The sequence below is a fragment of the Triticum aestivum genome, chromosome 2A (genome assembly GCF_018294505.1).
Source record: "Triticum aestivum cultivar Chinese Spring chromosome 2A, IWGSC CS RefSeq v2.1, whole genome shotgun sequence".
NCBI lineage: Eukaryota > Viridiplantae > Streptophyta > Magnoliopsida > Poales > Poaceae > Triticum > Triticum aestivum.
The window spans coordinates 757,118,621-757,133,711 of NC_057797.1; the positions used below are offsets into that span (position 1 = coordinate 757,118,621).

The 15,091-nt window shown below is 45.5% G+C and overlaps 2 protein-coding genes and 1 long non-coding RNA gene across 3 annotated transcripts; 2 read left to right on the forward strand and 1 right to left on the reverse strand.

The window, feature by feature from the left end:
• Nucleotides 1-1,618: 1,618 nt before the first annotated feature.
• Nucleotides 1,619-6,276, forward strand: LOC123186498 (mavicyanin-like). Its single transcript, XM_044598257.1, has 2 exons — nucleotides 1,619-1,735; nucleotides 5,878-6,276. The coding sequence occupies exons 1-2, from the start codon at nucleotides 1,619-1,621 to the stop codon at nucleotides 6,274-6,276; spliced, it is 516 nt and encodes a 171-aa protein (XP_044454192.1).
• On the reverse strand, nucleotides 3,718-5,092 carry LOC123186499 (uncharacterized). The gene is made up of 3 exons (XR_006493650.1): nucleotides 5,003-5,092; nucleotides 4,638-4,748; nucleotides 3,718-3,968 (listed from the first exon to the last, which is right to left on the reverse strand). It is a non-coding gene; the product is annotated as an uncharacterized lncRNA (long non-coding RNA).
• Nucleotides 6,277-10,806: 4,530 nt separating the features above from the next.
• On the forward strand, nucleotides 10,807-13,407 carry LOC123038217 (uncharacterized). The gene is made up of 2 exons (XM_044462107.1): nucleotides 10,807-11,356; nucleotides 12,776-13,407. Exons 1-2 carry the CDS (start codon nucleotides 10,807-10,809, stop codon nucleotides 13,405-13,407), a joined length of 1,182 nt encoding a protein of 393 aa, XP_044318042.1.
• Nucleotides 13,408-15,091: the final 1,684 nt, after the last annotated feature.

Sequence of the window (15,091 nt, forward strand, 5' to 3'; positions counted from 1 at the left end):
CTTTTTTATCACATAATAGAAAAATGGGGGTCCTACTGATTTGGAGGCCCTTTGCAGCCGAACACTCTGCACAGGTGCGGGCCTGCCGTCAGAGGCCTGTTGCATGCCTTGATTAGGATCGTGCCTTGAATAGGTTACATGGAGGATATAGAGGCCAAGATCCAAACGAATTTCTACCATTGCTGCCAAGATAAACATGGCCTCTCGTTTTAGATAAAATTTACTTGACTGCAGGTTGGAAGCTCCATTTTTATCAGTTCTAAATTCCTAATTGTATGTGGTATGAACGCTTTAATTCTTGATTTTGATGCTCGTCTTTTAAGCAATACATATTGCTTGCTTTCTATGTTGATAGTTGTGACTTGTTTTGTTGGAACAATGTTGTAACTTTTTGTAACACTAAAGCTGTAATTTAATTAGTTGTAGCATGCAACTCATGTAGTAGAAAGCTGGAAATTAGACCGGAGAAATCTATCCAGCACTAGTATCAAAAGTAGTCCTCGTCGCCATGATACATCTAGGTTTTCCATCAACCATGACCGAAGGAGAGGATCCCCATGTGAATGAATTACTCAAAGCACCACAAAGTGATGAAACTTTAATTACACGTTTGCGTGTGAGGGGAGATTCTATTATTCATTGTTTTTGAGATAGCGCTCACCAGTCAGGCCAAATGGTAGGAGAGATATTCCCGCCAAGACATAGTGGATATTTGTAAACTTTAATTCAGTTTAATAATGCATCGCACAATATTATTTCACTCGTTGATGTTATTTTGCAATCCAGGATGATGCACTATGGCTCAATTGCACGGCTCAACATGCCAGCTGATAGCTCCATTCTACCAATTCTAAACGTGTTTTGTGTGTGTGTGTGTGTGTGTGTGTGTGTGTGTATGTGGATGTAATTTAGAACGTGTTAACTTAACTGTATATGGTATGAAAGTTGTACTTCTTGATTTGAACATTGGAATTTTGTTCATCGTTCTCCTTCTAAATTGGAGGTCGTGACTTTTTTTGTCGTTGAAACTTGAAAGGTGTAAAAGAAATCACTAAAGGTTGTAACATAATTAGTTCTAAAGTGAAATTCAGGTAGTAAAGATGAAATATTGAATAAAAGAAGTCAAAAGTTTTTCTTTTTTGATAGAAGAGAAGTTCGAGTTGAATGCTGATCGACGAAACCTTGATGTATGTGAGCAGGGACATGGATTGTGATAGTCTACATCGCGTAGACCGCGTCGATACTGAAGAAAAGAAAAGGCAATGCGTGAAGCAGTCAGTAGGCCCGGTCTTCAGATGTTCCGTCGACCTATTATCTATTATATATCTATACGTGTTTGACTATGATGACCAAGTAGTAGGTGCATGCTGCCTAGCTTGCTTGTGTTCCCATATATAAACATTCAAAGTCCAAAATTCAGATATATGTAGTCTATTCTACGCTTCCAGCCTTCCACCTGCCGGACACGTTTCTTCAACCCACCTGGGCATAGCCTGTATTGTATATATAGGACCCGACACAGACACCTAGAGAAGCAAAAACAATCTCCGCTCAAAGGATCAACACAGCACTTGTCTTACAATCTCCTCTGCTAGTTCTCCTTTCAGTTCAAACCGCAATGGCTGCCATGAGAACCATTCTCCTCGCCATGGCCGCGATGGCCATCCTGAGCACCGCATCGGCGGCAAACTACAACGTCGGCGAGCCAGGTGGTGCATGGGACCTCAGGACCAACTACCACTACACCACAACACTACATCTGCGACAGTCAGGTTCGTTGGAAAAACAACTTCCCATGACAGACAATCGGTTGGGAAAAACTATTGCCGACCGATCTTGTCTGTTGGGGAAAGTCCAGACGGGGAAAGCCTTTCCCGACCGACATATCTTTGCCGACCGATCGCTTGTTGGCTATGGGGCACTTTTCCCGACCGACATTCTGTTGGGCCTGCCATGGTCCTTTCCCGACCAACAGTCTATTGGGCTTGCCATGAAGCTTTCCCGACCAACTGTTTGACAGAATTTTTTTCCCAACCAACAGTCTATTAGGCCTTCCAGGAGGCTTTCCCGACCGACTGTGTGACAGGGTTTGTTTTCCCGACCAACTTTTCGTTGGCCCATGCATTAGCTTTCTTCGACAGACTATGAGATGGTTTTTTCGTTTTGCCCACAAACATCCAATAGCCCTCAATAGCTTACATTTGTGTTACCAACAAAATATAAATCAAGTTTCATGTTTCATAATAATAACATGCATGCCCTAACAATAATAAACCATAACCAAACAATAACACATTAATTAATTTCAGATGTAAATACTTCATCCATTACAATATGGTTCATTTTGTCAGACACAATGCGAGTTTACAAAATGATATATAAAGTGCATCTCCAACGATTCAGTCACCATTACACAAAATATCCCATTTACACAAACCACCGTCTTCATGTTTCCTCGTCCTCTTGCCTATTTTTCCTACATAATGTAAAGTTGTGATTACATTCATAAAGACAATGGCACCATAAAAATTTGTATAAATCATAGCATTGAGAACAACTATTACTTCACAAGGCAAGCTAGTACCAAACACCTACTAAGAAAGGCACTCCATTCAAGTTTAGGTAACCATGTAAAGGGGCATACTAAGCACTAGTTAAAGTGTCCTTATTTCTAGACACTATATTCATTGATAACAAGAAGGCTTCTGTGAATATCAACATGTTAAATTATACAAGGAGCTGTCCATTAGATGACTTTACTATGACCGCATTAAAATTTAGAAAGTAGTCGGCAACATAACGAATGGTTTTAAACTAAAAATGAGAGCGACCTTCTCCGACATTAGCTCATTTTATGGAGCGTAATTGTATTTCTCACCAAAGATTAAACATAATGGGGCAAAAATATGTAGGCGTTTACAGAATACTTTAGACTTTATTTACCGCGGTAACTCCTATAGCTCAGACCTCTAAAAGCAGCCAAGCTAGATACTACAACTACACTATACAAAATTTATCCATGTTGTGGTTCTTTTATCATATGATTAATAGATGCATCAAAACCTGATAATGAGCTAGCAGGTCAACATATCCAGGAATTCCCAGGACACCATGTGCTAGAGGTTTTTGAAAATCCATTTCTACATCACATAGCACATTGATGTTGGCAACCCTCTAGCATACCCTTTAGGTAGATAGGCAAATGCTTACACACCATGTGTCAATTGAACCCTGCAGACTTCAGAGTGTCAATGGTGTCAAGTAGAAGTAACAAATGCATCTATAATATTCAATTGATTAGGTACACACTTAAAACTTCAGAAAATCTCCAGAGATACAGACTTGTTCTATCTTCTAAGTGGTATCAGGACTGATGCAAAATGTCCAACTAACTGTTCGACATTCAATTGTAACCTATCTTAGTATGTGAAAATGTAATCCGGTGAGCGTAAAATTTCCATCTCAGCCTGAAAAATTATTGTTCAAATCAGGGGAGAAGTTATTTGCAACAGAAATGGACCACGAGATAGTAGTATGAATGTACGTCAGTCTCAGTCTGATGGTGTATTTCTTTTCTTCATTCTAAGAAAAGTACAATCATGCTTGTGCTTTCATCCGCTAATCAAAAATGACTAATGAAAGGATGATGTATAGACGAGCGACCAGAAAAGATCTATCTAGCACGAATTTTCCAGCCCAAACGCCCAACATGAGAAAGCATCCCTTGATGCCCTGATCGCTTGTTGTACGCATCAGAAAAAAAAGACTACATGCATCCGTGAGATCAGGTAGTCTGTTTCCTATCCTTTAGGTAATTTTGTTCGCGGGCATCATGGCTTCTAGGGTTGCTGGCTCCGTGTGCCCTACGTCGTCGTCTCCTCTGCCCGTCCGCAGCTGCCGCACAAGGCAGAGGCCACTCCACTCGTGTGGAGATTGAATCCACGATGAAGACCATGCCAGCTTGTGTGCTACACCGGCATCATGCATCACAAGATCAACTTCAAAGAATCTAGGTACCTCACTGGTAAATAATATTTGTGAATTAATACAATTCCGTTGAAGACAGTGGCGGTAAAATTACAATATAGGATTCTAATTTTACTCCTTTTAACATTTGAAACAGTATGTATGAAGAGAAAGGATACAACAGAAACATATTCATTTTTTCCCAGCCTAACATATTTGGTTTTCAAGCCCATTGCTTCTAGCTCAAACGTTACAGAAAATGCAAATCCACCTGACAAGCAACCGTTGTAGATGATAATTCCAACCCCAATCCTGTTGATATGCAACTGGTAGAAATGTAGTTTTTTTATATATTACCAGACATATGTTGCAATACAATCATATCAGTTCTACTTTAGGGACTATATTCTTGTGTTGTGTCTCTCAAACGATTATTATCTTCCTCGCCCCCTCATGTCTAAATCCATACTCCGCCCCTGATCTAGGTTCCATCAGTTGCATGCCCAAAGAATAAGATTTGGCATATCATTCATGAGAAAATAGCCAGATAAGAAAAAAAACAAGCAACCTGACATAGTCTCAGTTACACATCGGAAGTGAGAGTAAGCAAAAATAATGCAAGAAACCAGCAAATAGTATAACAAAACTCAAGATGTGAAAAAAATACTCACCTATCCAAATCCACTTGATGTGATGCAGGTATAAAAATCATCCAGTGGCCTTTTGTTAGTAGTTGAGTAATTGCCCAAACATCCACCAAACCTATGAAAGTTTGTTTGACCCTGCAAAAAATCATTATCCAATTCAGTCTGCTAACAATCACATGATATAAATAGAGAATGATAATAATCGATGGCTAGGGTTTGAACTTTTAGTGCTTCAAAATCATTTTTATTCCATGTAACAAAGCAGCACAGATTTGTTTTGAAAGAGATCAATATGCAGAGAGGTGAGGGCTCCAGCCATTGGGGCTATTGAAGGTTAAATCTGCACACACACACACACATATAGAGAGAGAGAGAGAGAGAGAGCTTACTGATGTTGTTGCCGCTGTGGATGGCTAAGAGAGATGGGGCACCAGCCACCGTGCCCCTAGTCTCCAGAAGTTAAGGGAGCAGAGGCCGCACGCCTCGTTCCGAACCACCAGGGCCGAAGGGACCTTGTCCCGCTCAGATCTGCAACCATGGGAGTGGGGAAGAGGAAGCTGCGTATGGGTTGGGGGCTTGGGGCAGTGGCACCATAGGAGGGAGGTGAGAGGTGACCTCACCGAGCGCTTGGGCACGAACAAAAAGCGCCGCCACTGGCAGCTGGGTGAGGGCATCGGCGCCGCAGGACCACCTCAACATGGGAAATCAGCAGCGATGTGGGGATGGTGATGGAGTGGTGGGAGGAAGATATGGACAGAGTGGTGGGAGGAAGAGATGGGCGGAGTGGTGGGAGGAAGAGATGGGCGGAGTGGTGGAACCGTCGCCGGATGCGAGCGTCGCCGCCGCCGCTAAGATCGGAAGAGAAAGAGATAAGGGAGAGAGGACAGAGAGATAGCGGTGTTGTGTTTTTTTTCTCTTGAGCGGATGATGTTTTAGGAGGTGGGCTGTGGTGGCGCGACATGAAAATTTTGGATGGGCTTCGCGCTAAGTTTCGCAGGCGCGCGCGCACTGATATTTTGGGTGGCCAGTTGGCGGCCCACGGTCGGTCGGGAACATTTGCCGACCGACTGTGTGATACGAGTGCAACTATTACCATCCAACGGTTTGACGCTATACATTTCAGCATTCCCGACCGACAGTTGGTTGTTATATGTGAGTAATACCAACCAACGGTTTGATAGAAGTTTTACAAACAAACTGTCGGTCGGCAAAACTGACTTTTCCCAACACACGTCTGTAGGGAATGCAATGTCGTGGTGTAGTGTACGGCACCTGGGCGTCATCCAGGAACTTTCACCCCAGCGATCAAATTGTCTTCAAGTACTCTCCTCAGGCACACGATGTCCTTGAGGTCAGCAAGGCCGATTACGACTCCTGCAGCACCGCCAGCCCCATCGCCACCCTCAACTCCGGGAATGATGTCGTCTCCCTCACTACCACCGGCACCCGCTACTTCCTCTGTGGCTTCCCGGGCCACTGCGCGGGGGGAATGAAGGTCAAGATCGATGTCGTGCCAAGCTCGTCCTCTTCCTCCCCGGCCCCGGCCAGCAGCCCCAGTGCAAGCAATGCTCCCCCGCCGGCGCCTGTCTCTGCCGCCACCTCTATGGAGGCCACAGGGTTTAGCCTCGCCGTCTTGCTTGCCGTTGCCGGTCTGATGGCTTGAGTGCGTCTCTAAAAAATATAGAAGTCACTGTTACTATCAAGCATATGTGGTGTACATGTATAGTCAAGTAATTATATCGTATGTTGTATGTATTCAGGCTTCATGTTTTGCATATTCATTTTGGAGGATGATTAATAAAAATTCTTTTAGTATTATACAACATTAGTCCCGAAACATGTTCGCCAACCATAAGAAGCCACCCTCAGCTCTGGAATCATGTCATACCCCTCAATATCACAGCACCCGCTATTTCATATGTAACTTCCCTCGCCATTGCGTGTGTGGCATGAAGGTCACGATTGATGTCATACCTAACTACTCCTAGTGTCGCCTGCCCCGGCCAACAGCCCATGTGCAACTAACACTTCCCCATGTGTCTATATCTACCGTCACCTCTGCGGAGGCCGTGTGGTTTAGCCTCGCCATCTTGCTTCTCCTTGCCGATCTAATTGCTTGAATTCACTTGCGCAGCCCCACGCACATGCGTACTTTATGTTTAGTCAAGTAATTATTAGTTTATTACTAGTAACTGTATATGTGTATGGTCCAGTAACTATATGTTGGAATAGGATGGTTGCATGCATGTTGTCCCAATGTCTGTCCATACATTATTCAGTTGCGACTCCTTGCCCCATTGCGGATACCCGTCATCAGGGTATACTCTTTTTCAGCTAGTGGCATGCAAGTCGAATTACGAACTTAAGCCTTAGTAATATTGCATATTAAGTTTTTACACTATATTAGTGCTCCCCTGCGGTGTTGAAATAGAGGCAGTGAAAATGTGGGGACTTACCATACTTATTGGACAAAATGCATCGATTTTTTTCTCCTGTTGCAACATACGAACATGTTTGCTAGCTTCTCCCAAAGAACTAATACTCTACTAGGTAAGGATCCACTTGCTTCACCGATCAAAAGTTCAAACCCATCTCCGCATTTTTTTAGGATCATCTCCGTAGTTATTCTTAGCTAGTACCTGAGGCTCAACAGTGGAGCTGCATCCCTCGTCTCTTCATCCACCCATTCACCCACGATTTCGGCAGTCTGGTGGGCACCTTGAGATGGTGTTTCAACCCGTCGGAAGGTGGGACGGCGATGGCGGTCGGCGGCTCTGTGGTAGGTGGCAACCTTGTGGTGGTCGTCTTGATCAGTCGGAGGTGGCAGCGGATGACGAGGCGGTCGTTGTCGGTGGCCATATGTTCAGCTTGTGTGAGGTCGCTGCTCTTAACCAAGCACCGGGACCCGTGCACAGGGTTGTCGTGGTCGAACATGTGCCTCAACCACTCCCCTTCGCCGGCCCCCACGACGTCGATGACCTCGAAGCGGAATTCGGCCATCGTCTCTGTGTCACTGGACCTCCCGCGACCGAGGAAACGGACACCCAGTCCCTGCTATCTTCGCAGTAGCCGTTGGGGTACACCTTGAGGTACCAGCTGCCGCCGCCAAAGCTGAACTGCGCAGAGTGCACGCACTCCCCAGTACGGAGCGCTGCCTTGACATTCAAGAAGCTAATCGTCATCGTGTAGGACGCACTGATCGTCCCGGCTGCTGGCTTCGAGGCCTGAACCATTCGTTCTGCCGCGAACACTTTCACCGGCATGTTTCTCACCTCCACCTCCACGTCGACAAACACTGTGCACCGGATGGTGAAGCTATCATCGTGACGGCGAATGCACGACGAGCACTCCAGCTCGCTCCTCTTCACGAACCGGACGTAGCCCTTTCCATAGCCCCAGAGCGTCCGCCCGGATCGCGCCGTGTAGTTGTCGAAAACGGTGCGCTCGCCGCTCTCGTCTAGGATCTCGATGGAGATCCTGAGCCTGCAGCGGCCCTCCCTGGTGTAGATGTGGTCAAAAATCCCGTGCCGGGCGACGAGGAAGACACCCACGAAGTCCGCTGATTTCTTGTCGATGCCCCCGGGGTAGACCTTGAGGTGGTGGAGTGCCCCGCGGACGAAGAAGGGGTCGAAGTTGAGCGCCGTGCGGGCCGGCGTCCGCGCCCACCTGGAGTACTCGGGCACCGTGAAGAGATACGTCACGGAATCTATCGTCTCGAACAGGCCGCACCTCACCGGCAGCGACGGCGCTGCCGGCGCAGCGTGGCTAGGGTTGGCACCCATCGATCTCGGCTGCTGTTGGAGATCGGTACTAATATAATTACCACCCTATATATTTGATGGGCTCCTCATCTCTCTCGGCCGCATATTATAAACTTGCCGGGGACGTATCTCTACTTCTAATGGAGCAGTTGGTAGTCTCCTCCGGTCAATTTTCGTTCCACCATTTTTTCCGGGTTTATTTCGTAGATTAATCTCTACTCCTAATGGAGCAGTTGGTAGTCTCCTCCGGTCAATTTTCGTCCCACCACTTTCGTCTGGTTTTTTTATAGGTTAACCTTCGTAGATTTTTTTTCGTCGTTTTTTTCGTCTGGTTTATTTTTGTCTCACCTTCCATTATTATATCCTCACGGTGATTTTTTTTACTCTCCCATTAAAAACTTTCTTAACATTTGCAAACTTTCCTAACCATACATGTCACAAACGGGCAGGTATTGATATCACGTTACAAACAATAAAACCCATTTTCATGGAAATTAATACAAATCCTAATTTCCTAACACATTGATTCTTACCTTTTCTAATCTCTACTCAGTTGGTAGGCATGTCACAAACGGGCAGGTATTGATATCACGTTACAAACAATAAAACCCATTTTCATGGAAATCAATTCAAATCCTAACTTTCCTAACACATTGATTCTTACCTTTTCTGATCTCTACTCAGTTGGTAGGTGGTATCTTCGCTTCCTACTCCCAAACCTCGATCGCACAATCCCCGAGGATTCCCCACGATTCTGCACGCACAAAAGAAACAAGCAAGAAAAACCAGCGTGACTGAAACCTACGAACCTATGTCCCTCTTCCTCCCCAGCCGCGAAGCGAAGCCGGCCGGCCGCCACCCATCGCGTGCGCCTAGGGTTCTCGATGGAGCCTGCGGCCTCCATGTCATCGGCGAATAGGCGAAGGGCGGCCTCAGAGGCCCTAGAGCTGCAGCTACGGCAGAGGACGCTCGAGACCATGCTGGAGCAGTGCGGTTATCGAGACGATGTTCAGGAGTGCGAGGACGGGAATCCGGGCTAGGGGCGGACGGCTGGGCGGCGACATCAGCGACGGGGAGGGGCCACCCCCGGCACCGGGGTTGGCGTATCCGAGGGCAGTCCACGGTGGCTGCGGCGACGGTGGGCTCATGTCCCGTTCATGGAGCTCTCCCGGCACCGCCGCCCCGTTTCCCATCTCTTCCCGATCTGGCGCCGCACCATCGTCTCCTATCTCTCCATGAAGCCACGATACTGGTGGTTGCCAGGGGCTCGATCCAATGAAACGCAGGATGGTCGGACACTCCAGTGCGGATGCTTGCAAGGGCGTGCTGGCCCTCGCTTGGAAGGGGATGAGACTGTCAGGAAGTTAACTTGGTTGGCGAGAGACCAGGTGAGCTTATGAATTTCTTAAAATTCATTTACTTAAGAATGCAATCTTCCGGTGTTCACTGATATAACGTGTTATCTTTTGCATACTTTTTGTAGTTTCAGTAAGATTGATCACATAGATGGTTCTACATGGATAGAGATATCCACTTAGTGCACATCTGTTGAGATTCAAAAGGTAATTGACATTAGTTGAGATTCAAAAGGTACTTGATTTTTGTGAAAATTATCGGTTCATGTTGTGCCTATTTGTAGACTTTTTCTCAGTTTTTAAAAAAATATTTGTATGTACAAGCCGAATTCAGGTGCGGTACAAGCCATGGTACACTATACACTTACCAAGGGTGATGTGTTGGTTGAAAAATTGCCGCAGTTAATAGCTTCGGCTTAATATTTGACACGGACTTGAACCATTTGCAGTGTCATTGTCAGGCTGATTATTGCTATGGAGAATGAAACATCCATGCTATCGATGAAGAACAATCTCACAAAATTGGATATATCTTCTTGTGCTATTATTGCTGAAATTAAGAGGCGCACTATAAGTCTGAGGAATTGTCAAGCTTTGTGTACCTTATAATAGTGGCACCCATGGATGCGTGAAGTTGAGTAATATTAATACTACTTAATCGTTGACGACATATATCCAGTTAGCGAACGATTTGGTTGGTCAAGGAGACACAATGACTACCGAGAAGAAAACAAGTGGAAGAGAGTCTTTATTTGTCGATGTATGATGGAAATCAGATGCCTACCTTGCTTAACACATATTTCCGAATTAAAAGAATAATTTGATCAATGTTTCTGTGTTTTTTATTATTATCTGGCAACACATGGACATTCGGCTTTTGCCCGTTGTAACGCACGGGCATTCCATTAGTATGGTGTGTGGTATTATCATCGATTGAGTCGATCTTCGTTTTTGATTTCTATGTAAATCATCGGGTTGCCATATATTTATTCCTGGCCGATAGATGGAATGATTGGATTTTGATACCAGACCACAAAGCACTGTACGGAAAGCCAAAAAAAGCCTCCCGGTAGATCCATGAACGCGGTGAGGGCAAAATCAAGGCAAGTGATTTGCGCCCCTCCATATATAGCTAGCGTTGAGAAGTACGTCGCCGTCCCGAGCACGCACAGCACAATGCCTCGTTTCACCCTCAGCAGCCACTCGGGGTCAAACCTGCCGTCGTCGTGCACCGTGTTGAAGACAGAGGCCACGACTCGTGTCTTCACCGTCGCCGGCTACTCGCAATGTGCGCGGAAGCTCGTCGGCTCCGTGCTTGAGTTCGACAGGTTCCGCCTCGGCGACTGCGCCTACCGCCTCAAGGTGTACCCCGCGGGCTTTGACGAGGAGTCGGCAGGCTTCGTCGCTGTTCTCGTCACCATGGAAGACCACTGGGACTCGTTCTTACTCGGTAGGGCCGCCCGGACGATCTTCATAGAGATCCTGGACAAGGACGGGGAGCGCGCCGTCTTGGACAACAACACGGCCAGGTCGGAGCAGACGCTGCACCACCACAACCGCAGCAAGGGCTACGTCCGGTTCGTCGCGAGGAGGGACCGTCCGGTGCACGCTGTCCAGGGACGTGGAGGTGACCACCAAGCTCACATATCCAAGACCGCCCCCCAAGGCCTGTTGAGAATACAATGAAGTTTTATTATTTTATTTGAGTTGAGAATACAATTTTGATGGTTAACTGTAAAATAATAGCTCTGGTCAGTAATAGTTGCTCATAATTGATAAGAAATATATTCAGAAATGATATCATTAAATCCCAGTCTCAGTCGATACTATATCATCCATGCGATTTTATGTAGACATTTGGGTGAATTTTTCGTTTTTGTTTTCTTTTTTTAATGTTATCTGTATATAAACGTGGTTCATCTCTTGACTAGGACTTGATTAGTCTCAATCGGCTCAGATCTAGCCACAACCATTAAGACATTAATGTGTTTTCCTAAGTCTAGGATGACTAATTTTTTGAAAATATGTAGAGTGATTTTTTAGTTGAAAATGTGGACAAGTTTTAACAGGAAGAAGTGTAGTGAACGTACTATTTGCTAATTTTCAAATCCATTTAAGTATGTGTTTTGTTATAGATGACATGTTAAAGTGTCCCATAATTAAATTTTACACATTCATAAAATACATCTATGTGTGTGTGCCCCCGCATGTGTATGTGAAATTGTTTTGAGAAGTTCTTGACACTTCATCATAAGTAGATTTTGTCAAAACAGGCTACATGGACTGAACACCAAAACATATTTCTGCCATTGTCGTGAAAGTCCTTTAATTTTTTTGAAATTTACTTGAATTTAATATAATATGTCACTCAATAATTATTTTACGCATTGTTATTTTGCAATACATCCACGATGATGTAATGTGGGTCATTTTTCTGCTTAATTCATAGGCTGAAGGCTTCATTTTACCAATTTTAATCAAGCTAACTGTCATATCAAAGAAAAACTTTTTGTTATGTAATGAAAGCTATACTTCTTGAATTAAATGTTGGACTTCTGTGCAATAAGATGAAAACTGTAACTTTTATTTTTGAAACTTGAAAGCTGGCATATTATTTAGTTGTGCCATGGGATTCAGCCAATTGGAAGCTTGCAATTTTAGAGGAGAAAGTTTTTTTATTTACTTAGAGAGGAGAATTAGGAGTTGAAATGCGGCTGTATCATTCGATCTACTTCTAGAAGACTTGTGAATTGTGAAGATGGTCTACGTCTTCTTTTTTCTTTTAGGGAAAAGATGTTCTACGTCTTGTAGAGTAGACCGCGTCGATATTGGAGCAGACGATCGGCAATGGCTCCACGAAGACTCGTGAAAAGGTGACCAGGCCAAACAACACAGCCCGGTCTTCAGATGTTCAGTATGACCAAGTACATACCAGCTGCCTAGCTTGTGTTCCCACGTAGAACATTCAAAGTCTGGGCATATTTCCACCTACCACACACGTTTCATCAACCGACCTGGGCATAGCATGTACTGTATATATACCCAGCACAAGCACTTACGGAAGCAAGTCAAGCAACACAATCTCAGCTTGAGGATCAACACAGCACCCGGCTTATACCTCCTCTGCTGGCTCTCGTTGCCTTCCTTCAAGTTCCAACTGCAATTGCTGCCATGAGACTCAGCCTCCTCATCATTGCCGCGATGGCCGTCCTAAGCACCGCGTCGGCAGCAGTCTACAATGTTGGCGAACCGGGCGGCGCGTGGGACCTTACCACCAACTACGGCACCTGGGTATCCTCCAGGAAGTTCCAACTCAGCGACCAGATCGTCTTCAAGTACTCCCCTCAGGCGCATGACGTCCTTGAAGTTAGCAAGGCCGACTACGACTCTTGCAGCATCGTCAACCCTATTGCGACCCTCAACTCCGGGAACGACATCGTCACCCTCACCGCCGCTGGCACCCGCTACTTCATTTGTGGGTTCCCTGGCCACTGCACTAGTGGCATGAAGATCAAGATCGACGTCGTGCCTAGCTCCTCCTCACCATCACCCGCCCCGGCTAGCGGCCCCAATGCAAGCAACGCTCCTCCAACCACGCCTGTCTCTACCGCCACCTCCGTGAAGGCCACGGGGTTTGGCCTCGCCATCCTGCTTGCCTTTATCGGTTTCATGGCTTGAGTACATCTGTACATATGTAAAGTCAAATAATCATTCCTAGTGAATATATGTGTCTATATTCCATTAATTGGATATACGACTTTGAGTTTCTTTTAATTCATTTTTGTTGAGAATGAAGAGCCGAGTGTGTCAGCTCCTCTGTTTTTTGACAAAGGGTGTTTTATTATCTCAAAAATGTAGTATGAAGCGGATACAAAGCATTATGAGTGACATCCGACCTCTGCATAACCAAGATGCACACAACCCATTCTAAAAAGTTTGACAGAAAGAAAAGAAACAAAATCGACAAAACGGCAACAGTAGAGTCCTATAGACCGACACTATATATGCCTATGTCGAAAGCGATGGCGGGTCAATCCGGAGGTTATACTGCCACCCATGTTCGGAAAAAACCTCCATAGCCACCTGCTCCAATCACGAACACACCGCCATGAACAGCGGTTGGTACTCCGCTTGCTTTAGTGTAGACCACGTACAAAGCGAGTGCGTACACCGGAAAAGAACCTGTAGAGGAGAAGCATTTTTGTCATTAAAAACCAAATCATTTCTACATAGCCATAGAGACCACATTAAGGCATGCGCTCCCACCCTTATTAGCGTTTTAAACCTACTTAGAATACCGTCCAACAATGATCAAAAATATTGGCAATACTTGTGGACGGATACAAATTTGACGCCATTTGGATGACTGACCACGTAGAACGTGCAAACTTGCATTGAAAAAAGAGGTGTTTGATTGTCTCTTCATGAGTACAAAAACAACACTTCTTACTTCCTTGCCAGTTGCGCCGTGTGAGGTTGTCTTTGGTTAGCACAACCCCCTACAAAGATACCATGTGAAGATTTTAACCTTTAGTGGAATCTTTTACTTCCATAGTTTCTTATTATTATTCACTAGTACCTCAGAATGCATGAGTGCATGGTACATGGACTCTATTGTGAAAGACCCTGATGTAGTAAGGTTCCAGCGAAACACATCCCGACCTTGTGTCAGGTTAATCGAATCCAGCTTGGACAATAGATTATGCCATGACGTAAGGCGAGGCCCAATCAAATCCCGCTTGAACGAAATATTCGGCGGGGATGAACTGAGCACCTGCGCAATAGTATTATTCTTCTCGCAAGCAACACTACAAGAAATCTGTTCATCCATGACGGATTTCTGATGACGTTCCTGAAAACCGTCACGAAAACCGTTATGGATCCGCAAGAGGCGAACAGCCGCCAAAGCGGTAGCCCCTTCATGACGGACATCAAGGAGCCGTCACAAAAACTGCCATCGATCGACTAGCTCGGCCTCGTTTTTTCTTTGTTTATACACAATCCACACGGTCACGGGTGGCTCTTGTTGATGTGTCGTACATGTTCTTTATTTGGCTCACATGTTAGTTGCATGATTTTTATATAAAAACTAAAAGGAAAGCAAGGAAAGGAAGGGCGCGCTTGAATTTGGGTGGCGCGAGGAAAGCGCGCGCGAGGAAAGGAGGGAGCGCGCCTAGAATTCCATTAGCGCGCGCGGTGGTAAAAATTTCAAGCCCACTAAAGCCCATCTGAGCCATTCACAGTATAAGACCTAACCCTAAGCTCCGTCTTTCTCCCTCCGCCGCCGCCCCCATCCCCAATCTCCTCTCCCTCCTCCGCACCCTCTCCAACTGGTGGTCGCTCCTTTCACCACCCCTTCCCC